Source organism: Urocampus carinirostris, chromosome 7 (assembly GCF_059441175.1).
Source record: "Urocampus carinirostris isolate Australia breed hairy pipefish chromosome 7, RoL_Ucar_1.0, whole genome shotgun sequence".
NCBI classification, from domain to species: domain Eukaryota; kingdom Metazoa; phylum Chordata; class Actinopteri; order Syngnathiformes; family Syngnathidae; genus Urocampus; species Urocampus carinirostris.
Genome location: NC_142355.1, coordinates 22,835,170 through 22,861,068, shown reverse-complemented (window position 1 = coordinate 22,861,068; position 25,899 = coordinate 22,835,170). Strand labels below are relative to the sequence as shown.

The 25,899-nt window shown below is 38.0% G+C and overlaps 1 protein-coding gene across 1 annotated transcript in view; it reads right to left on the bottom strand.

Moving 5' to 3' along the window:
- The window catches only part of LOC148362707 (cysteine repeat modular protein 2), a 33,625-nt gene extending 8,103 nt beyond the window's left edge, over positions 1-25,522 (bottom strand). The window contains exons 1-11 of the mRNA XM_088339317.1: positions 25,251-25,522; positions 22,266-22,469; positions 22,005-22,073; positions 21,116-21,158; positions 12,701-12,846; positions 10,501-10,695; positions 7,863-7,949; positions 7,597-7,795; positions 6,954-7,177; positions 2,855-3,097; positions 933-1,178 (exon numbers count right to left, since the gene is read on the bottom strand). Coding sequence (XP_088195443.1) covers positions 933-1,178; positions 2,855-3,097; positions 6,954-7,177; positions 7,597-7,795; positions 7,863-7,949; positions 10,501-10,695; positions 12,701-12,846; positions 21,116-21,158; positions 22,005-22,073; positions 22,266-22,469; positions 25,251-25,428 — 1,834 coding nt within the window. The 5' untranslated portion in view covers positions 25,429-25,522. The remainder of the gene's footprint in view (positions 1-932; positions 1,179-2,854; positions 3,098-6,953; positions 7,178-7,596; positions 7,796-7,862; positions 7,950-10,500; positions 10,696-12,700; positions 12,847-21,115; positions 21,159-22,004; positions 22,074-22,265; positions 22,470-25,250) is intronic.
- Between the last annotated feature and the right edge of the window lie 377 nt (positions 25,523-25,899).

Below are 25,899 nucleotides of genomic sequence, written 5' to 3'. Positions count from 1 at the left end.
GATCGCTCAAGCCAATAAATATGAAAGGTTCACTGATTCTTCAGATTGCCGTTTTAAAGCAGGTTAAGGGGTCGGATTCTATGTTAGTATATATACTGTGTAACTAGATCGTTACTCTCAGAGTAATGCACTACTTTTTGGGTGTCAGTAATCTGGAGGGAAATTTTGTTACTTTTTAAATGAAGTAACTAATAACAAACTCATAATTATTTTTCAACACTGGTCTCCACAGCTAATTTTATTCTGATCACGTTCAAAAACATGTTGCCAGAGAATTGGCAGGTTCTAAATTTAACAATTGAGTCGTTCGATGGTCGCAATGGAAAACAAGCTCTCAAAACTGAGGCTGCTTACAGAAGTCTAACCCGCGGTTTTAGTATGAAATACTCCTCAACATACAAAGTAATAATACCTTAATAAAACGGTATTGTATATCCTTGCTGTCTTGTGAAAAAAACCCAAATCTCATACTTTTTTCAGGACCACAAAAACCATTTTCTGGGAGGTTTTTTTCCACATGTAAGCAATGATACATTTAAAGCCCCAGTTTGTAATTTGACCACTTGGTGGCACTGTATTGTCTATAGCGAAGAAATACTAGTGCCAAGAGCTTAGCATAGCGGCAAGATGCCAGACAAACATGGCGGAGACCTTAGGTAGGGATTCTACTATGTTAAAGAAATACAAATATCTCGACTTATGATTTTATTATAAAAATTAACATTGGTAAGATGGTTCATGTATTTTATTTATTTTTGAATGACAGTGTTTTGTACCACTAGGAGGCACTAAATATTAGACACTCTCCCTTTAATATTGACAGATCATAAAAAACAATTGCGCCTCAAAACAGGGGTTAGCAAAGATCTTTTGTATCTGATCCTTTTATTTGATTATCGAGCAGAAGTTAAGGAGCATCAGTGGGGACTCACTGTGCAGGTATCGGGGGAGGGCGCACGTCAAGCATTCGTCTTTGCCGAGCCCCTGGCAAGAGTAGCAGTGGCGGTGGCAGCCCATGCAAGTAAACTGGTCGTCATGCAGGAATGTCTTCGGCGGACAGTCACCATCGCCGGTGACGCCACACAGCAAAGTGTTGGGATCTAGCACCAGACCTCGCTCGCATTGGGTGCACTGATTTGGGTCCGGACCTGAGCAGCTCACGCACGTCTGGTGGCATTCTGATGGTGTCATTAGTGGGAAAAAAGATAATTTAAATACAAGGTTTTAGTAGAAAAGCTTGGGATTTTGGTTGCCGGCCCAGTGATGTGCAGTGAGGTTCGTATTGAGGCCCCTTCTCAGGGTTTGTTATTTTCATCATGCTGAGGTTTTGAGTTTTTCCTTGCCCGCAGGTTGGTTTAAAATCAGGGGATGGTGTAATTGTAAACTGTGCAGTCCTTTAAGACATTTTGTGATTAAGGGATATTGTTAGATTGTTCAAATGGGTCGCTGAGTATGTTGTCACCACAACATGAGTTTTCCAGCTATATTAAGTTTCTTGTTTGATCATCACGTCATTGCTTTGAGTATTGCATTGTTCATTTGGTTGTTGTAGATGCGCATCATGTTTATCCCCATATTTTAGTAAAATGTTTACTAACTGTATCCTTTCTTATCAGTACTTTCCCAGCAATGGTCTTCCGCCCTTATCTTTTCATACAGCCTTTGATGTCTCAGGAGTGTGCAGTACTAAATCTTGTAGAGGGAGTTCTCCTTTCTTTTGCCTTGTAATGCGAGATTCCAGAAGTGCCAGTTAGTGTTTCATGTTCCATTTTGCAAATCCATAACCCTTTCCTATTTAAACTCTGGTTAACAAATTTCTATGCTTTTCTTGGGAGCGCATTCCTAGCCAATATCTTAATGTGAGGGTGCTTCCCATCGACTGTTCCGGAGTGCGCTCTGATTTTGTCTTTATTTTAAAACTTTGGAATAAACTTCCTCAACTGCATTGCTTTTCTCCAGCTCGGTCTGGTCCCGGAAAAAGAACACGCAGCAAGACATCTGAAATGTCCGTTTAGCTTCAAAGGAATGTGACTTGACTATCTGGTGAGCCACAGTCTGATTTACAAGTAAATGTACTTTAATCTTATTCTTCATTTCATTAGCAGAACAAGCAAAGGTTTTGGCATTAGCAACTAACAGTCCTTTGTTGGTGCTTAAGTGCCACTTATGCTGTTTAGCTAGCACTTGCAATCAGCGATGCTGGCGTAGGCGTCTAGCTTTCCTAGTAAACTCACTATACTGATCCAAATTTTTCAAACCAGGCTTACTCAACCAGTAAGATTGCCACTCTGGTCCACTTGCGCTGGTCTCAGATTGATGTGTTTTCTGGATTTTCATATTTAACATTGCATAAAGGATGATTTCATTCATTTCACCCACCAAAATCGACAAAGTATCATGCTTGTTTTATCTTTGGCCCAAAATTTGTCTCCATTCCTGCCTCCTGACTCCTAACAAGCTGTGCTCATATGTGGCTTGCCGTTAGCATTGACTTACAGGTACATTGCACATGGATGGATTCATCTGTGGTATTTTCTTCATGGGGGCACAAAATAAAATGGGAATAGAAATCCACAGTTCTGTTGTGGTGCTGCAAATTAAAATGACAGAAACTGCGTATTGCGTACATGCAAAAGGATTTGAGCATTAGTATACGCACGAGTAATCAGAAAATGAAAGGAGTACCGTAACCCAACCTTTTCAATCGGACTACTCACAGTCGGACTAAGACCCTCTCGGATTTCTGCGCTTGTTCAAATGGCGTAACATAACTGGAATGTGGATTTAAATCATACTATGCTTCGCATGTAAACATAGTCATAGAGAGGTGGACCTCAAACTCATCAGGGCTCACCTTGGCACTCTGTAGCCGTGGACTCATAATAAGTGCCAACGGGGCACTCTTTAGAGCATGCACCCTTGTAAAGTTTGGGGCTGAACGTGGAGCAGGTCTCACAGTCGTTCGCCAAAGGCCCTGAACAGCTGCTGCAGGTGGGGTGGCACAAAACGCAGCGTCCTTCCTCCATGTCCTCGTAGTAGCCCGTGGGGCAATTCGCCTTGCACGCACCGTTCAGCATCAGATACAGGAAACTGCATTCTGGAGGAATGGGAAAGAAAGGCATAGTAGCCATTGAGGTTTCTGGAGAAAGGGATTGTAGTCATTGTGGTTTCCTGTGGGGTTTCTCAATCGTTTTTGAGCACAGGCACAATTTTTTCATTGAATACATTTCAAGGCACATCCTTCCTAGCAAAAGTAGCTGATCAAAGCACTGTCCAAAACACGTCTTTATTTCATTAGAAAGTGAAGAAAGGGTCTGTTTCAAGGAATGCGAAAACTTCTTCAAGTAGACGAGGTAAACACTTCAGTAACTATTTTTAAACATTTGGTCCAAGTTGGATGAGTTTACCACGACTTTGACGTTAGCACAATCATGTTTAAAATTAATTAGATATGATTTAGCCCAACATCCATAAGATGTACGATGCTGGAAAACCTAAAATAATAAATGAATGATCATTATTTACCCACTTAAAGTATTTCATTTAAACATAAATAATTATATATAATTATATAATTTTCAAGTGTATCATTTAGTAACATTGTTTTACGTTTAAAATGTCAGGCAACACTCTGTAGCTCTTGAAATATAAAACTATTAAATTATAAAAAATACATGAATAATTATTTAGTTTTACCTTTTTATGTGGAATGAAAAAACACTGTACTTTGAATTTGACACTGGAACTTCTTAAGGGCTCATTGTGTATTAAATAGCGCTCTCTGGTGGTAAAATGTTATATAGTGGTCAAATGTTGGCCTGTTAGAGGGATGGGTGCCACTAGGCTTTACTTGCCTAAGACCCACCACAGGAAATGGTGCCCATACGACCCTAGTGGTTAAGGGAACAGACCAACCAACCAACCAACCAACCAACCAACCAACCAACCAACCAACCAACTAACCAACCAACCAACCCACAACCAACCAAACAACCAACCAGTTGTTTTCTAAATATGTCAATCATAAACATTCTAGGGTAAATATTGTCTTTTATTCATCCTGGGAAAAAAACTGAGATACATGTTTTTTCCCAATACAGCGATAATATAGTTCATTTTACTCAAATTAGAAATTTGTAATATGACTTAAAAAAAAAGAAACATATAGAATGTTTTTCCGCCATCTTGCTGCTACAAGTACCCCCAAGAAACCCAAAACCTTGTTAAAGGCTTGGCAGGAAAAATGAAAAGTCTGGAGCTCTTGTTTCCAGTTGCACGACAAAGTACAGCGACAACTAGTGGTAAATATAACACAGCGACCCTTTATTGAAATAATCATAAAAATACTTAAACTCAAACGTTGTCTTAGAACAAAATGAGTTACATAAAGTATTTTCTTGTGGTAACTGCGAAGTAGATACTTTTGTAACATGATAATAGGTCATATAATCAGCAACATAAACCAATATAATCGGTAACCTACCTGGAAAAAGTGGGTTAACAAAAGTGTTTTATTTATTTGTAAGGAATATTATGGTTTAAATGTGCTTTTTATAGTCTTGTATTTTTATGAACTCATACCTTTGCACTTTTATATCTTTTTACGTTTATATTCTTATAGTATACTCAATAAGTGTGTGGTTTTACGATTTCACTTGGTGTTCAGAGGCAAGCACCTCCAAGGTCAAAAGGTGGCCTTGCCTCCCACATTTCTTTCTTATTACAGAGACGCATTGTGTTTACAAAGTTTCGGTTTTGGGAGAGTTTGCTTCCCACATTCCAAGTCTGCTCGAGAGCATGCCTCCCTGAAATTACAGAGACGCAGTGTGTTATAAAGTTTCACTTTCCTTATTGCTCATTTATTAAGCTTGCACGCCATCTAGCGACCAACATTATACACTGCATTTAAATATGTAATTCCTGACTAAACCAATCAGATTTGTTTCCTGTGTTCATATAAGCCAATCAGATGTGGAGTTTTATTCTTGTGTTTTCCAATAAATGAGCCTTTTGCTAGAGGAGGAGTGAGTTCCTCTGAGCCGACCCTGGAAGCTCGCACCTCCAATGGAAGGGGCTACCGGTATTTAAAACCGAAATTTCCAACTCACAGTGTGTTCTTTTCTTCTTTCTACTACAATGTCAAGTTTTAACCTTGACAGTATTTTTTTTAGTAGTATTTTGTGTTTTAGTGAAATGTTATTTCATTTCGGAAACCGAAAGTTTCATTTTGGGGATCGGAAATTGTGCTTGCTATAACTCAATTGAGCTTAGCACCACAAAGGTAGATATCTCCATGAGAGATTAAAAACAAGGAAAATGAATCGTCCTGAACCTCTGGGAAGCCATATGATGCACTTTCCAATCAGGAAAGACCCCATAGCTTGGTGAGGTTTTTGAACCCCACTTAAACGGAGCAGCCCCAGTTGTACAAGGTAGGAAGCTCCAGTCAACTTCCCTGAAACCCTTGAAGTCAACATTGATGGCGAGCTACCCAATTGGGGGATGGAACCCCACCACCGTTCACCACCCGTGATCTTGGGGTAGCAACTTTTCTTTCTGGAATTCACTTGACTCTGACTTCGACCTTGACCTTGACTGTGGCTGGACCCAAACTGAATTTTTATCTTTAAGAGAAACTCTACTGAAAAGATCAGGCAATTTTTCTCATTTTTAATTCGACCCAAAATTCTGTAAATATTTTGTATGTTAATGTAAATGTTCAAAAGTTCTATTTTTCAATTTTATTGTTTGGTTATTTGTTTCCCCAAGCTCCCTAAAGAAACAAGAGGGGTACATACCCTGAGGTGGGTTACAAATAGATGGAAGATGAATAAGCTAAACTGGCTGATTTTGAATAACATTTTTCTACTTTTTGGATCATTTTCAGCGGCACCAAAGACCAGGTTTCAATGCACTCTCAGTGTTCTCGTTTGCGTCCTAGACGCATCATTTTTTGCTGGGGACGCATCGTCTCAAATCAACGTGCGTCCCCGGGACGCAACCTTTTTGACACAAAATTGTCATGATTACCTGATTACTTTTTTTCTTTTTTTTTAAACAAAGATTTACCGCACTCCAAACTTTTCGTCAGGCAGATCCCCCATTGTTGTTTTGGTCTCGTGATTCGAGTATTTGTCGCCACGCCGATCTCGGCAAACGAGATCTCGTTGCTTCGAGATTACGTCATTGTTGTGGTGCTTGTCGTCGAGGGAAGGTGAAAATCAACACAAAATTGGTAATTTCTTCAGTGTCAGTAATAAGTAGAAACATAATGCAGAAAGTGATAACAACGGCAATCATTCTGGCTTGAAAAAAACGCGGAGAAATTCTTCGGAAGATCGCGGAGGCAGGAAAACACATATTCCTGGTTACGCTATGAGGAGGATGATAATGGATTGGACCTTCAGAAGACATTACAACTGTGGCGGGACAGCAATCCACGAAGAATATATGAACTGCAAAATCAGAAGTGATAAGTTGCTTTGTATTACCAATTAACTGTGATGATTAAAACTGCATTAATATATAGATTAATATTTGAGCAATATTATTTTGTATAATGTACAATATTGTGAACTGAAAAATTTGAAGCGATAACTGCTTTGTATTACCAATTAACTGTGATGATTAAAACGGAATGAAAATACAGATTAATATAATTATTTCAGCAATATTATTTTGTATAATGTACAATATTGTTTTGAACTGAAAAATCTTGAAGTGTTAAGTGATTTGTATTACCAATAAACTTTGTTGATTAAAACTGAATGAATATAGGGATTTATATTATATATTTGTCGCCGATTTACAATTTCAACCCCGATAACACTAAATTCTGGGGACCCATAGATTTTTGAGCATGCGAGTCCCCGGAACCCATCACTTTTCAGAGGTAAAATGAACACTGCACTCTGGTTAAGAAACTAGTTCAGTGAACAGGACAGCAAACTCACTGAAGCAGGTCCTGTCGTCTGAGCAGATATCACAGTGATGGGGGCATCGCCTGCAGGTAGCGTCGTCTGCAGGGTAAGCCCCCAGGGAACAGTTTAGAGTGCAAATGCCGCCCTCCAAGTAGTGTCCGTCAGCGCAGGACAGACACTTTGTACTTGAGCCCTCACAAGTCAGGCAGGATTTATCACAGGCGCTGCAACGTCCTTCTGCTGTTTCCCAGAAACCCCTGGAAACAAAGGGAAGATATTTGAGGACTAAAATCAACTACGAAAATTAATAATGCTGTTGAAGAATATTTTTGTAATTCTGTGCAATTTTATGTGAATATGTATCCATTTTTTAAACAATTCAAATATGAAAAGGTTTACTTTATAATGAGCTTTAGTTTGGACAAGAGTGGTAAAAATAGGAAGACAAATTCAATAAATTCACACCCTCGAGAAATCTTGGTTTGTTTTTACCTCCACACTAAGGATAAAACCATTGTTTAACTGTTGAACCAGTGTTACTAGGGTTTCCAACTAGGGTTTTCAACTAGGGTTTGGCCCTGGTACTAGGGTTTTAAAGATGATTCATAGTCATCCGTTATTGTAGCGGTGGCTTAGCAACAATGATCTATTTTTGGAAATGATAGCAGTTTCTTACTCTGGGCAATTGGACCAGCACCTCCCTTGATGGAGAAAGAGCTTAAAACTCCCTTTGGAGCAGTCCACGCAGTTATCGCCGGAGCCCATGCAGGCCTCACAGTTGGGGGAGCAGTTCTCACATAGCTGAGTGGCCGAGTTAGCGAAGGAGCCGGAGGGGCAGCGCATCACGCAAGAGCTGTCCTGGTCCAGGAAATAGCCTGTGAGACCACCAAACAGTGAGAGGTTTCATGGATTGAATCCACCTACATAGCTGGAGATGTTTACCTTGAAAACAGGAGGAGCAATCCAGGCCCTTTGGGCCGAAGCAGGTCTTGCAGGAAAGGTCACATTGGTGACATTTAGCGCGTTCAGCTACAATTGAAATCACAAGAAGAGAAAATGTGAAATTGTATGGAAGCAGGCCGCAAAATTATTTAATATACAACTAGAGCAGGTGGTCAATTACTGTACACTGGCAGGAGGTCCCCTGGCTAGATCAGCCTTGTTTCTTTCTCTTTCTTTCTTTCTTTCTTTCTTTCTATTTTTTCTTTCTTTCTGCCTTTTCTCTTTGTCTTTCTTTCTCCTTTCTTTCTTTCTTTCTTTCTTTCTTTCTTTCAGTCTGTCTGTTTTTCTGTCTGTCTCTCTTTCTTTATGTCTTTCCTTTTTCTGTCTTTCTTTTATTTACGTGTTTATTTCTTTCTTTCTTTTTATTTCTATGTTTCTTTCTTCTTTCTTTCTTTCTTTCTTTCTTTCTGTGAGCGTGTCTTTCTTTCTTTCTTCCTTTTTTATTTCTATGTTTCTTTCTTTTTTGTTACTTTATTTCTTTCTTTTTCAAAAATCTTTCTTTCTTCATTTTTTATTCCTGTGTTTCTTTCTTTTTTATCACTTTTATCTTAATGTCTTTCTTTATTTTCTCTTTGTCTTTTTTTCTTTTCTCTTTTTCTTTATTTATTTTCTCTTTATGTCTTTCTTTTTCTTTATGTCTTTCTTTAAGTCTTTCTGTCTTTCCTTTTCTTTCTTTCACTCTGTCTGTTTTTCTGTATGTCTCTCTTTTTTCTTTCTTGATGTCTCCTTTTTCTGTCCTTCTTTTGTTTGTGTTTCTTTCTTTTTTCTTTTTATTTCTGTGTTTCTTTCTTTTTTTATTTCTTTGTTTCTTCCTTCTTTCTTTTCTGACAGCGTGCCTTTCTTTCTTTCTTCCTTTTTTATTTCTATGTTTCTTTCTTTTTTATTACTTTCTTTCTTTCTTTTTTATTACTTTATTTCTTTCTTTTTATTACTTTATTTCTTTCTTTTTCAAAAATCATTATTTCTTCCTTTTTTATTTCTGTGTTTCTTTCTTTCTTTCTTCCTGTTTTATTTTTGTGTCTTTCTTTCTTCCTGTTTTATTTCTGTGTCTCTTTCTTTTTTTCTTTCTTTCTTTTTTAATTTAAATTTTCAATTTTGTAGATGATGAAACAATGGTGTTTCAGGGGAAATTTCAATATTTCACATGAGAAATTATGAAACATGAATTGATGGGGTCTTTTTTGAAAATTGTAATGATGCAATTAATGGAAAAATATGAGAAAATGTATAATAAAAATTGTTGAAAATTTTTTGTCTTGCGGAAAATGTCTACCATCAATTGAATAAACTGAAAGCTGAATGTAATGTAAAACTGTAATGAGTCCCTGCGATTGAATGGGGAGCACACTTTACAAAATTGTTCAGAATAACAGCCAATTCTAGGGAAGAAAAAAAATATATTAGTTCTGTTCCGTACTGCATGAATAAAACTTTTTGGAAAATCCTCCACCTAAGCGGTTCTTGACTAAAGGTATGCCTTGAACCCTCGGCTCCCTCAATAGGATTAATTTGTGTAAAAGTGGTAAGCACCTACTCTGCTCAAGTGTCCTAGAGCAAGACCCCGACTGTTAACACATTCAGTACCATAAGGTTTGAATACGTTTTCAGAACGTTGTCCTTGAGTGCCAACATGTAAATGTAAAGGCTTTGATGCAGCTGATCAGTAAGTATCAAGCCTCTTGAAATGACATAAGTGTGGTAAATCACTACTAGATGGCAGGAATGGCTTTGATCAGATATTTGTCCACACACCGAGGAGCCCCCATTTCCTCGTGTTGCTTCTTGCTAATATCATTTATTGTTCACGCATAAGTTGAGTGTTCTTGCAATACAAATTTATTTTGCAAGCAAACTGTCCCTGTGTTTGTGGAAACTTTAAGTATTGGAGGTATCACAAATGCAAAAAAAAAAAGCGACAAATTAAAACTTCTACTTGAAATGCATCCTTTCACAAAAAGACGTTTTCTTCAGAGGTTTTGTTGGAAACGAGTATTTTCAAGAAACCTGGCAATGTTCAACTGTTGTTTACTGAACAATGGTAAAAGCTAGGGGCGGCAGTAGCTCAGGAGGTAGAGCACTCGTCTTGGGATCAAGGGATCCCAGTTCGAATCCCGGCTCGTCCGTGTTACATGTCGAAGTGTCCTTGGGTAAGACACTGAACCCCTGATACCCCCAATAAGCAGGTAAGCGCCTTAAATGGCTGCAAGGCTGCTATTGGGAAATGTGGAGCACATTGTAAAGCGCTTTGGGAAGTCATTGACTTGAAAAGCGCTATATAAATGCAGATCATTTCATTTCATTGCATGCCTCCTGTAAAGCTACAGAACTAAATTTTCTGTACACCATCGAAAACGAGTAAAATGTGAATTTCCCTGCGGGGATGAATAAAGTATCTATCATCTATCTATCTAAAAATGGCAAAAAGTGGCTGACATCCGCACTGCCCATTTGAGAGGAACCTCTAGCATGAAATGAGTTGACTAATGAAGCTGTAAAACACAGGTTGGCTTCAATTATGGCATTTTCTACTTGTATCAGAGGAAAATTAGCCAAATCCATGGTTGGATATGAGCCTTACCGTCAAAGTAGTGCCCCATGGGGCAATTAGCCAAAGGGCACTGGCCGTGAAGAGGAGGATCCCCTGCACGGCAGAGGTCACAGTCTGTTGAACGAGGGCCTTGGCAAGTCTGGCAGGAGCTGTGGCAAGGCTCACAGCGCCACCCGGTGGTGTCACCGAAGCTCTGTTCAGGACATTGTTTTACACATTTGCCTCCTGTCCAGAAAGATAACAGGATATGAAAACACAGCATGTCATAAAGGTCTACACACCAGGTGGTCTATAAAATAATGTTAACACCACTACAGTGTTCTGAGCATCAATTGATTTACATGATGTTCATAAGGAAAATAAACAAATTTATTAGTAACAGCGGTCAGTTTTAGTACACCATTGGTTTACTTTCTGTTGGAACTGTATTAAAATGTGTCAGTTTATATATAGTCAGGATTGTATACCTCTTCATTCATCACATTTTCATTATATCTCTCATTATAACTATTTCACATATTTAGAAGTAAATAATGGACTTCATAATTATTCATGCCTTTCAGTGTAACTATTTACGTCTTGATATACCCTTCAGCCATGGTAATTCAATCTCTACATTGTTTTGTGTAGTGTTTTTCAAGTGTTTTTATTTTGAAATTAGGAGAAGGCTTTGAGTTTTTCAAAAACATGGCTTAGACAAAGGTCTGGCGTGAAGTAGGGATTTTCCACTACCGCTAAAGTTTCATTTTCGTCATGGACAGCCCTCCTAGCATTAAAGTAATTGTCAGCCATTTTGATGGAGCGTTCCTCAATCCTACAAGCCTTAGTAATTTAGGCCTGGAATATTCTCCTGTGAAAAAAACTTTGCGGAAACACGAGAAAGGTGGAGACAAGCCCTTCCTTCTTACATTTTCATTCAACCAAATATTCAAATGTTGAATCTTGGGCAACAAAAAATTGATCAAAATATTTTTACGTTTTTGTATTGTAATAATCTGTTGATGATTTTCATTGTATTTAAAAGAGAACATTATTTCAAGGAAAAATATTTGAAAAAGGGCATATTTCACAAAAAACATGAATTACGTGGATTGTTTTTGTACATTAAGGGATAATAGATGTAATATTTACATATATAGTAAAATAACTACACTTTAAATTATTGTTTGATAAACTATAAAGTGACATTTTATAGTGAAGAAGCAAAAACTAAATTCAGGGCTAGAGTTTTTTTTTTTTTTTTCTTCGTTTTCAAATGAACGAGACATTATTCCAGTAGGAAGAACAGGGGCAAGACATTCTGGCCTAAATGGTAATTATAGTAATTACAGTTGTTCAGCATAAAAAACAGCACTTTTTGCCTGACTTCTTTTACAGTGCAGATGTTCAGTAGGGGATATTGTAGTACAAAACATAAAAAACAATTTAAAACATAATTCCCCAAAATATTTTCTTGTTCACTGGCAGGGAACTTAAGTAACTCCAAGAGTTGTGATTCTCAAGTTTTTTTGTCAAGGTCCTCAAAGAGTTTTGCCCTCGTGTGTGTTTTAGATCAGGGTGGTGTTATAATAGTAAGTACCGTAGTCTGTAGTCTGTACAGCCCTTTGAGACTTCTTGTGATCTAGGGCTTTAAGAATAAACATGGCTTGACTTGACTTGCCGAATACATAAGCTATCAGTTATCACCTTTTTCTGTCTGTTACAATCAGGAACCAGAAGTTGGACATAGGACGTTCCAATCATAGAAAATTGACAATAAGTCTATGCAATTTTAAGGAATACATATTACCACCACAAACATAGTGAGGGACAACTTTTTTCCCAGAGCTGTCAAGTCCATGAAGTCCTTATCTGCGGGGCACTAGGCTTTAGCACAAAACACTTTGTTTACACTCAACTGCAACTAGATGCACATATGCAACAACCCAGAATATATGTGCATAGAATAGAATAGAATAGAATTTACTTTTATTGTCATTCTTTGTAACAATGCACACGGAACGAAATGTTGATACAACTGACCCGTACAGTTAAACTGTAGCGATTTGATTTGATTGTATCCTAGTTTTAAACGTCTTTTTCAGCATTGTACACCGAGGTTTTCAAGAAAATCTCATTGGCATTTTCTATATTAATTACATTAAAGACAAATTTGAAACTTGGTATAATCAGTACTCTTGATACTAAGTAGGGAGCAAAATGGAGAAACTATAAATTTGAAGTACGGTACCATCTAAGAAGTAATCTGGTTGGCAGGCCAGGCACTGTGCGTCACTCCTGCAATCTGTGCATGGAGCAGGGCAGGACCGACAAACACCCCTGCCTTGATCCTCGAACGTGTTTTGGGGGCAGTGCTTGCGACATCGGTGCCTGAAACTGTCAAAGGAATAGTTAATAAACAACCAATCATTATATTTACCCTCAATGACGAATAATCAGGTTACCAGGACAGTATGACAAAACTCCCTTTATCACAGGATGAAAAATAAGGTGAGCTTTTCGACATGTAACAATAGAAGATAAATGTTGTTACAAGGTGTGGCAGGATGAAATGAAATGAGAAATAATCAAATCATATCAGCCAACACACCTGCGGCTGCATTGTTTTCTCACAATAGACAAAAGAACAAAGCTGACACATTTTCCTTATACATATAATCTTCTTTCCAATTGGTAGGTAGCATTAATTTGCAGCTTCTGGGCATGGGAAATCAATAACCTATCATCCTTGTTCCCTGGGGTCTACCTGAGCTGTTAGAGCAGTGGTAACTAAACTACGGCCTGTGGGCTGGGTACTGCCCGAATCCAGATCTGGTACACCGCTTATCCTCAGTAGGGTCGCGGGGGTGCTGGAGCCCATCCCAGCAATCATCGGGCAGTGGGCAGGGGACACCCTGAACTGGTCGCCAGCCAATCGCAGGGCACACGGGGACAGACAACTCACTCGCTCATTCACACCTAGGGACAATTTGGACCGGCCAATTCACGTGAAATGCATGTTTTCTGGAATGTGGGAGGAAACCGGAGTGCCCGGAGGAAACCCACGCAAACCCACGCAAGCACGGGGAGAACATACAAACTCCGCACAGAAAGTCTGGAGCTGGAGGTTCCCAAGACATGAACTGTGCCGCACATGCGCTAACCACTGCGCCACCGTGCTGCCGATATGGTACTAGTTAAGCAAATTATAAATAGCATTGTGAAACCATTAAAATACATATGTAATCTATCATTTCTAACAGGCAAATTTCCAAATCACATGAAAATAGCAAAACAAACACATTTTTACAAACTATAGACCGGTATCTCTGCTTCCTCAGTTCTCTAAAATATTAGAGAAACTTTACAATAATAGACTAGAACAATTTGTATATAAACATAAATCTATTAATGAAAGTCAAAATCGTTTTAGAGCAAACATTAGCAACAATGGCTATCATTGATGCAGTAGAAGAAATCACCCATAGCATAGAAAAAAAGAGATATGCATTTGGGGTATTTATTGACTTAAAAAAGCATTTGATACCATTAATCATAATATACTATTAAAAAAAATGGAAAGATATGGTATCAGGGGCTTGGCTTTGCAATGGATTCAAAGTTATTTGACGGGAAGGAAGCATATGTGAAAATGGGAGGATTGTCATCTGAATACTTGGACATCTGTTGTGGAGTACCACAGGGTTCTACCCTGGGTGCAAAGTTATTTAATTTATATATTAATGATATTTTTAATGTTTCAAACCTATTAAAACTAGTAACATTTGCAGACGACACTAACATTTTCTATTCAAATGATAACTATATTGATTTGGTAACCTGCATTAATCGTGAATTAATTAACCTAAAAGTATGGATGGATATAAATAAATTATCTTTAAATTTAAATAAAACCAAAGTCATATTCTTTGGTAATCGCAAGGCAAATTAAGATTTAGAAGTAAAACTGGATGGTGCTGCAATAGACATTGTATCAGAAATAAAGTTTTTAGGGGTCATAATAATAGACAATAAATTAAGTTGGAAAACACACATCAGACACATACAAACCAAGGTATCTAAAAGCATTTCAATAATTAATGAAGCCAAATTCCTTTTTAACCATAATGCATTGTATTTATTATATTGTTCTCTAGTTCTGCCAACATATTGTGCAGAAGTCTGGGGCAATAATTACAAAAGCTCACTACAGCCCCATTTTATCCTTACCATACACAGGGTAGGATATCGTCCAAATTATTAAAATTGGATAATTTAATAAAAAATTTCACTGCACAACTGTAATTTAAGGTCAACAAAAACATGGTGCCAGAAAACATCCAAAAATTATTCATTCGGAAAGAGGGAATTTATAACTTGAGGGGCTGTAGTAAATTCAAAATCCCAAAGGTGAGAACAACCAGGAAAAGTATGTGTGTGTCTGTGTGTGGAGTCAAACTTTGGAATAATTTACAAGATGAGATCAAACAATGTCCAACTATTCATGTGCTCAAATTTAAATACAAAAACAAACATTACTGGCGAAGGATTTTGAATTTACTACAGGGATGAAGAAAATGGGATATGAGTGAGATTAAAAATACTGCGTTTAAAACTATGGTTAAGTTTGTTGTTATTGTTGCTTTTATTATATCATTACTGTTATTATAAATATTATTTTTATTTCTATTGTTGTTATTATCATTGGTGCCGCAGTGATGTTTGGTAACTAGTGGCATTATGACGTTGAGGGATGGGTATTACGAAGATTAGTGTATAAAATATGTGATTATTGTAATTATTATAATTATTAATATCTGACTTATGTAATAAGTACCGTAAATTCCGGACTATAGAGCGCACCTGATTATAAGCCGCACCCACCACATTTTAAGAGGAAAACCGATTTTGTACTTACACAAGCCGCACCTGTATATAAGCCGCATGCGCCCACATTAAAAAAATGTAACACAAACACAAAATTAACCCAGACCCGACTTTAAGTCCCGCGATTGTAACTGAATATCCTTCATTAAAGTACACAGTCCAAAAATCATAGCCAGCAAAATGAACGGAAAATAATACCGGTACTTAAGGTTTGATGCAGACCTGCAGAGTCCGGGTCCCTTTGAAAGTAATCCTAGGAAAAAAGTGTATATTTCCAAAGGTAAGGGTGGGAAAAATATATATCCACTATTGTCCGCCGTGTCCACAAACACTCACCTTTACCGGTCCCCACTTCCCGTCAGCCCGCGTTTGTTACGCCCTTTCTTTTTAATTTGCCCGTGCAAAACATATCAGAATAAGTGTCCAAAATAAATACAAATAAATACATAATTTTGCTGCGCAGTAAAAATTACAATGACAATAAGATTGTCACTTCCATTGCCAAGAATGGAAGAATAGAACTGTCTGTCATAGTAACAAGGGATTCGCACAACAACATTAACATTTGTCTCGTGTACCGTGACTAAAAATAGTATGACAATGCGTTAAAATATATTGCCTTTTTGCCAAGTTATGTAAAAGACCAGTGTGGTCTGGTTCTCTGACAACAGAGCTGAATTTGAAACGGTTAAGTCTGTGAATGGCACAAAAGAAAGAACCCACAGAGTATTTTTGAGTATTATTAACTTCCAAAAATAGTGTTACTTTTGTTCTGTGAAGAATCCAGAAGCGTTATTTGAGTGTGGATTTCTGGAACACAATACATGGGGTTTTTTTTGTGCAGTTTTTCTGTTACAAACTGACCCACTCATCGGAGAAGGCGAACCTTTTATGGCCCTCGCATGAAAAGTTTAAGGACCCTTTTCTTTAACACCCCAATAACTTTGTGTCATATTGCCACATTTCAGGCTTCAAACTTAAAAAAAGGAGCATTTTTTTAAGGATCATAATCGTGAAGTGGAACCAACTTATTTCAATATTCTATATTATATTTACAACAACAAAAACTGAAAAGTAGGCATTGCAAAAATATTGGCCCCATGTTCTGTGAGCTCAGCCAACTGACTCCAGAAGTTCCCTGATGACTTCTGAATGATCCAATGCCGACCTAAATTACCAATTTTGCAACATTTACATGTACTGTGCAAAACAATCACATTGAAATGAAGAGAGCATATATCTACTGCAAACCTACCAAGACCTGGCCCGCCTTCTAACTTTTGGCCCCAACAAGGAGAAAACTAATCAGAGAAGAAACCAAGATGATCATGATTGCTTTGGTTGACCTGCAGGTTTACACAGTTGTGGTGGGATAATCTGTAAATCAAACAACTATTAGTTTTAAACTACAGAAATCTTTATGGAAGTGTGGCAAGAAGAAATCCCTTTATAAAATAATACAATGAAAAAGTCTATTTGCTCTGTGCAAGAAAACACATGAAGAACAAGTTGCTGTGGTCAGACGAGACCAAAGTTGAACTTCATGCGCTGAATGCAAAGTGTTACGTTTGGTGTAACAGTAACACTGCACATAACCCTGAAAACACCACTCCCTCTGTCAAACATGGTGGTAAGCATCCGAAGATACAATTTGCAGGGCAATGCACATTTGACAATTTCCTTCAAAAAATAAAGGTAACTAGCATTTATTTGCAACTCTTGGACGTGGTATATTGTTAACCTGTCTTTCGTGTCCCCTGGGGTCCACCTGAGCTATTAAACAGATCATTCTAAAATAAAGTAAAAACGTCACATGACACAATTTCAACATCACCAATCGAGGTGTAGCGCTTTCCCTAATGAGGCACCGTGATACATCGGTTCGGTTGTCGGGGAGGTCGAACAGCTGGAAGCGCCGCACAGCATCAATCACGTTATGCACAATAGCATCTGGCACCCTCTTTGGAAACGCAGCACTTGAAAACTGCGGGATGTTTGAGGATCCCTCTGCGCAAATATTAGAATCTCCATTCCGACTGCGCACAACAGCATTACCCAAGCAACAACTGTTCCTTCTTCCTCCCCTCCCTTCATTGGTGTGGAAGTTCAGTCAAACGTACTGCAGAAATACTAAAAGTTAACCTTTCCGCCCGAAAAAAAAAAAAGAACTTTTCAAGTGTTATCCAAGCAAACTTATTTCCTTGGAGAGGAAGTTAAATGTCAATAAATACTAAACATCCATCAGGGTTTTTTTCAAGGTAAGGCAGACTCATTACTTTTCCATCAGTGCCTCGCATCACAAAAGGAGAAATATATGGTTATAGACTCAACTGCACCGCAAACATCACCATCAACCACAGATACCAAGAACCTGTCACCAAATTTAAATATCTTGGAGCTGTCATATCAGAAGAGGGATCAGAACAAGAAATCATGGCCAGGATAGCTCAAACCATAGCTGCACTTGCCAGGCTTAAACCTATCTGGATGGACAAGAACATAGCAGTGAAATCAAAGATCAGACTCATGCGCTGGTTAATTCCATCTTCCTCTATGCTTGCGAGACATGGGCTTTCAGGGCATAACTGGAAAAGAAAATCCAGACCATGGAGATACGATGCTACAGGAAACTTCCAGGCATTAGCTACATAGCCCATATGACAAACATATTGGACCCTACAAAGAACTGTTGTCAATTGTGCGCGGACGGAAACTTCAGCGGTATGGTCACGTCACAAGATCATTAGGACTGACCATGATACTTCTCCAGGGCACAGTCCAAGGGGGCAGGAGGAGAGGAAGACTGAAAAAGAACTGGGCCAGAGTTGCATCCTCATTGGTGCCCCGACAACCCATGCGGTTTAGGGGACTGTGAGACTCAACTGACGTTTTTACACAGACATCCTCTGCTTGGTAATGGGAAAGCCTGGTTAAAAACATGACAATAAAGTTCTTCCGATTGTGTTATTGTGAAAAGTTAAACAGGATTATCCCTCTGTTTCCATCTGTATCCATATGTAAAGGCATGGCAATTTGGGTGCACTGTTGAAATTTACTAAAATTATAGCCAATCCCGGTTAACCAGTTATCTAAATTAAGCTACCACAAAATGAGAAATATATGGATACAGACTCAGCTGACAATTTATATAAACTACCTCTGCTATAATTGTATGTATGTATTTTATTTTAGCTAGTGTGTGTATGCGTGTGTGTACGTGTGTATGTTCGTGTGTGAGTGCATTTGGCGTTGCGGAGTTTTGGGTGAGAAAAAGAGGGGGGTATTTTCATATTGTACCTTGAATGCTCTTATAGATCACTTTCGATTGCAATTCGTCTTAAAAGTGCTTTATAAATCCATTTTGATTCTATTTTGAATGTGGGAAAGTATGCTTAGAGAGAAACAACAAAAATGCCTTTATAATTGTGTTAAATGACTTGTTAAGCAGCAAAATCCACCTGTTTGTATCAATCTCCAGGGGGCAGCCATTTTGGTTTACTGTTAAAGTTGCTTATTATTCAGATTACAGCCAATCACAGTTGACAGGATTTTTCAAGATGTGCTGTAATTGGTTGCCACGGAGACACAATTTTGCATCTTAGAGAAAAAACATATGACAGATTTTGCTCCTTAACCAATAGTGCACAATAGTATATTAATCAAAATGTTCATATACTGTAAGTGCACACATTAGATAGTATTTATAGACATGTTTTCAGTGACTTCAATTTTAAAAATAAATCAATTGTTGAACATTACACCTCTCTAAAGTGTGTTAAGTGCCTAAAAATACAAACAATTAAGAATTAATTAGAAGAGGGAAAATGTTGCCATTGTTGCCGGGCCCATAGAGGTTTGAATTTGGCTGCTTGGACTGGTCGATGGTCGGGAGCTGCACTCCCAAATTGCCTTGACATGAAACCTAGCTAAACACATTCACTGAGGCCTAATGTACAAATGTGTACATTTTCAAGAAAATTGGTTTAGCCATTTTGGAGTCTATAAGTCACATACACACACAAACACACAAATCAGGACTCGTGTAGTTTAGAATGAATTCTGAGTAACAGATAGAAGATTTGTATGTATTCAATAAGATGCAACAGTAAATTATGCAATCTCCACGTAAAAAGAGCAACACTTTCTTAAAAAGTAATGTATAATCAAATTCAATTCATCAAATCAGATTCTCCTATTTTTACTGGCTAATAAAGTTTCGGGAAATTCCAAGCAGATAAGAAATAAGTTATTTAATTATTCATGTTTTTATTTTCTCTAAATACATTACATCATGATAAAACAATGACATTCAAACATCTCTTTATTATTCTTGTGTTTGTTGATATCACTGTTCTATATTCTGTGGAGAGCGAACTTGGGTATTCAGATAGATAGATAGATAGATAGATAGATACTTTATTCATCCCCGAAGGGAAATTCACATTTCCAGGAGCATCCCTGAGCTGAGAACAGTACAATAATAAGCCAAAAGAATACAATATACAAATACCCAGTGTGACGTGCAAATGCCCACTGTAGCGTGTTATCTAAAGTAACTAAATAGTGCTACACAGAATACATATTGCAGTAAGATTCGGTAATATCCAATGTAGGTGGTGTGGTTTAATGTGGGCCTTTACTCTGCCGGGTGGAGTTAAAGAGCCTCATGGCATGAGGAAGAAAAGATCTCTTCAGTCTGTCCGTAGTACAAGACAGTGACAGCAGTCTGTCGCTGAAACTGCTCTTCTGTCTGGAGATAATGCTGTGTAGTGTATGCGATGGATTGGATTCATTGCTATTGTTAATGTTATTGTTATTATTGTTATTTTTGTTATTATTGTTATTATGTTCAGACATCTTGTCATGCCTTCACCTACTCAAAAACAGCTTGCTCTGTAATAGACAAGGCCTAGAATATCTTCTGCTTATTTCATTTTTCAATTTTTTATTTGCCTGACTTTTTTTGTAATAGAAAGCCTCAACGGAACTGCTCTGCTCCAGTGTTTTTACAAACACCGACGTATAAACAAACACGCGGAGGAGAGAAAGAAGTCTCACTCCTTCACCATCCATTGTAAAACTACATCTAATTAATTTCTTTATCATTCTATGAATGAAAAAATGTAATATTTTCCATATGTAATTACACAATTGGTAATTTCAATCGTACTCTACAAAATATAAAATGTATGGTCCTCAAATTTTCCAAAAGGCTCTTTATCCTTGTTTCAGGTACATTTTACGGACAGGTATTCAACAGTTGCAAATGACACTAGAAATTATCAACTGGATCTGTTAGCTAGCCATCATCATGTAGTTTCAATTACAAACACATGAAACAAAAAACAATGTATCATCCTACAATTTGAAAGAAGTAGAGACAGTGTGCACATGCACAGGCAGCTTTGCACTCTTTTGCATGCTCCTATTATTTGTTTAAAGCAATCCCCACCTCCGAGCTCCCCGCCAGCTCAGGTAACTGTGTCGCCTTCTGAATGCGAGGTAACCTGATTCATACATGCCTGAAAAGGCTCTGATGCAAACAATCAGACATTTGTTTAAGCTCTTTAAACTGTGATCCATTTGTGTCCTCTGCAGATTACGCTCAAATGTTGTTTTAGTGCCTGAGGTAAAACTATATAAAAACAAAACAATAACAGGAGAAACGTCTTATTGTACCAAATGTCAAATAATCACATGTTTACACATTGTCAAGGTGAATGTGGGAAGAAAATGTCAGTTGTAGCAAGATAAAATGAATGGGAGATTAAAAACTCACAGGAAGTAACCTTGAACACAACTGCTGCAAAGCTCAGGGTCTTCTGTAAAGAAAAGATAAAACAACCAATTTGAGTTTTTATATCATATTATAATTAGCATTTTCATTAATACAGGCATGTCAAACATACGGCCTGTGGGGTGGAACAGGCCAGTTTGATCATTTAATTTGGCCTGAATTTCTGAGTATGTAGAAAAAAAGCATGTCTCTAGCTGCTCATTTTTTAATCAAAAGTAATGTTTTTTTTTTTGTAAGTACAAATTAAAAAATTCCCCCTGCTGCTAGAAGGCAGTAAAGCTTTAAAAAGCTGAGGTTCAGTCTGGTTTCAGTTCAAAAGACAATATTGCGCAAGATTTTCTTTTCTCTAGTAGGCCCAATCTAATATTTTGACCTGATGCTATTGCCTGTTCAATGGTAAAAGTCTTGTTTTGTATTTCTTTTTTTGTTCATTTTAAAGCCCAATGACAATTAGGCAATCATATTTTTATTCTTTGCTACCACTCGAGTCTGTTTATTTTGTGATGTTTTTGGTGAGTTGGTTCAGATGTAAAGCTGCATTTACTCAACCGTTAAATAAACGAATTGTTATTACATTCAATGCCATACATGAAAATCATTTGTTCTGTTGTTTGTGAAAAAAAATTTTTGTTCTTAGAAAAGATCCCTTTTCATCAATGATTATAATTTGTAAGGTATGGAACAAATGTAGGCTGAATGATGAAGCATAGCACTGAAAAACAAAGCTGAATATTTGGCGATGACATTCTTTTATTGATCCACCTGAGAACATAAAGTCTAGATCCGGACCCTGAGCCAAACTGAGTTTGATATGCATGAATTAACATATACCTATATAATAATTTTGAAATACAGTAAATTAAACTTTTACCAGTTGAACATGTTTGGCAGCCCATCTCACAGTCAATACACTCGCCTGTGTCAGGATCTTGCACCTGTCCTGGGGCACAGAAACACACAACATTTTGTGACATTTTCTAAAATGCATTTGATCTATTATCACTTTCCCTCCAAAATTTCCATCGCAATTACGCAACTTTTGTCCAGAGTCGGTCTGATACTAACATTCAATAACATTCGATTGTTTTATCCTTGGATGTACTCACAACAAACGATTTGGTGTTTATTTTACCTCGATCACAGATTGCCGCCTGGCAGAACCCGTTGTGGAGTTTGTAGCGTTCACGACATTTGGCGCAGGTGCCGCCATCTGCGCAGAGTTCGCAATTGGCAATGCAGGGCAGGCAGGCATAGCGACCCCTGTCAGGAAAGAAACCGCGAGGGCAGTGAGTCCTGCAGCGACCTTGGTGGAGGAAACGTTCTTGTCCGTCTTCATCTGCAGGAGACAAAAAACAAAGACAAGTTTCTACAAAACCTAATATGCTATGTAGCCGCTAAAGTAGTGGTGGGACTAATCTATTATTCAACAACGAATCACTTATTAAGTTAATGATTAAAATTTGTATTATTGATCAATGGTTAACAGGCTGATAAGTTTAAGGTTTATTAGACACTTAAAATAAGGAGAGAAGAAGACAATGGATTTTTAACAGGGGAGCCGAAAACTCCAATAACAAATTCCAACCTGTTCTAAAGGCCCCTCCGTGACCTCTCTCTTTTTTATTAAATCTTCTAGGTTACAAAAGCAGATCCACCCTAAAGAGTGTAAAAATCAAAGAAGAGCAACAGAATTCACCGAAAGTGGCAATGATGTAAATAGATAGATAGATAGATAGATAGATAGATAGATAGATAGATAGATAGATAGATAGATAGATAGATAGATAGATAGATAGATAGATAGATAGATAGATAGATAGATAGATAGATAGATAGATAGATAGATAGATAGATAGATAGATAGATAGATAGATAGATAGATAGATAGATAGATAGATAGATAGATAGATAGATAGATAGATAGATAGATAGATAGATAGATAGATAGATAGATAGATAGATACTTTGTTCATCCCCGAAGGGAAATTCACATTTCCAGCAGCATCCCTGAGCTGAGAACAAACAATCGAGAACAATCGAAAATAACACGGGATCTGCTGGAGTGGCTGCCATTCGTGACGGCGCCGGAAGAAACGATTCAATTTGAAATAGTTTATACTAATCAAAACAATGGACAACCGTGCGCAATAATAGCCAAAATAAAAAACTAAAATACAAAAAAATGCAATTTCTTTTGCAGGCGTCCAATATCAAAAAAGGAATAAACATTCACAGGGCTTTAGGATTACAAATTCTTAGATATTGTTATTTTTCACAATAAATATTGAATAATTGCTGTTGTCCTTCTATGTCAGGGGTGTCCAAACTTTTGGGAAAGCGGCAGACATGGGGACTTGAGACTTAGTGACTTGGACTCGAGTCGACTCGAGTCGCTGTTTTTATGACTTGTGACTTGACTTGGACTTGGCAATCTAAGACTCGGGACTTGACTTGTGACATGACTTGCCCAAGAAAAAAATACTTGGGACTTACTTGGGACTTGAAGGTGAAGACTTGAGACTTACTTGAGACTTGCACATGTGTGACTTGGTCCCATGTCTGGAAAGCGGCCAGATTTAGCAAAATGAAAATGTGTGAGGGTCGACTGTTCAGCCTTGCATTCTTTGAAAAGTCTTTTAAATTACACCTTCCAAGAAAGGTTTGCCATGCTTGGCGATCAGCGTTGCGATCTCGTAGCTCGCCTTTGTAGCATTTTCATTTGACTCACAGGGTCTTGTGAAAAAGTGCTTCTATGCCTTTAAACAGCCTACAGTTGCTTTAACTTTTATTTGTTTCCAGTTACATTTTTGAAGTCAGCATGTTTCGTCTGGCCGTGCCTCTTGATATTGTATTCTTTTAAAAACAGCCACAGTCTCTTATTAAATTAGGCAGACGCAGTTTTTCTGGATTTTAGTGGAAAAAAATAGCCTCGCAGTCAACTCTCATTTTTTTATTTACAGTTGCCATGTGGGAAATTGCCACCATCTCGTGAAATGGCGGATTTATATCATTTAATGTACAAATTTATTTTACATTGCTGTCACAAATATGAATTCCATGCCATCAACGGAATTTGGACATGCCTGGATGATTTAACCTTGTAGTCTGCCAATTCAGAAAACGTTTTCACTTATTTTATACATTCATCCCTTGAGGCAAGACAACTGTATGTTCATCCATGAATTTTCTGCGCAGCTTATCCTCAACAGGGTCATGGGGGTGCTGGAGCGCATCACAGGCACCTTTGGGAACTGATTTCCAGCCAGTTGCAGGGCACACAGAGAAAGACAACACGCTTGCTATAGATAGTTAGGACCAGCCAATTAACCTGAGATGCAAACCAGAGTGCCCAGGGGAAAGGGGAGAACATGTAAATCCACACGGAGAGACCACAGTGGATTTGAACCCTGGACCTCTGCACCCTGGGGCTACACACTAACCACCCATCCACCTTGCCGCCCTAACCAACTTCCATTGTACTCAAATGTGGAGCCACAGGCGGCACCCTCTCTTGTAACTCCTGCAGCTCCCATCGTTCATGCTCACAAGTGCAACAGCACCATGACAACACAACACAGAGATAGAATTTTCATGCTTTGTGGTAAGCAACATCAAGGCTCGTAAGAATTCACTGCTTACAAATAGGGAGGACAAGAAAATACAAATGTGCCCGTGCCACAAATGTGTGAGTGTGTAGCAGAAAGGTTACGCCCGGTGAACCACGCAAGTAATACTAGCCAAAGGGAATATTTCCCCCTTTCCTCTAGATTAACAAAGAACCCATTCTAACACGATCAGATTACACCGAATAAGTAGGAGAAAAATGATCACACCTACATTTTTCTAACAATGTCAACAATCCCTCTATGAGCAGTAAAAAAAGCCCACCCCTGACTGTTTTAACGAGGGTAAGTGTTAAACTTTAACCACATTGCTCTGTTTGAAATAGTCACCTATTAAAACAATGGAGCAAGGCAATACTTTCCAAATACTGACAAAGTGATTTTTCTAACCAAGAAGAACTGTTTAATTCTCTATGAAGACCAGACAAGTGATTACATGATTACATGAAACATTTACTTTTTGGGATATCACATTTAAAGTCTTTCAGGCTCACCCACTCCACAGGTACTGCACTCGAACAGCTCGTGGCCCCAGCACTCGGAGCAGGTGGGATGGCAGAGGACGCACTGGCTCTTGAGCAAAAACTGTCCTCTCGGGCACGAAGACGGAGATCCGCAGCCGACAAAAGCGGAAAGGAAAAGCTGGATTGCGCAGAACAAGAGGGACCTCATGGTTGTGGCTGCAACTGCTGCAAACTGAAAAAGAGAAGAGGAGACAAGCAAGCAGTGCTGTCGACTGACTCGCACAAAGGTAGTGTGCAGTGAATGAAGCACACTAGCCCACTGACTCTCCAACTGGATTGACCAGTTCCATGGGAAGCAGATAAATGCAGATAGATAGATAGATAGATAGATAGATAGATAGATAGATAGATAGATAGATAGATAGATAGATAGATAGATAGATAGATAGATAGATAGATAGATAGATAGATAGATAGATAGATAGATAGATAGATAGATAGATAGATAGATAGATAGATAGATAGATAGATAGATAGATAGATAGATAGATAGATAGATAGATAGATAGATAGATAGATAGATAGATAGATAGATAGATAGATAGATAGATAGATAGATAGATAGATAGATAGATAGATAGATAGATAGATAGATAGATAGATAGATAGATAGATAGAT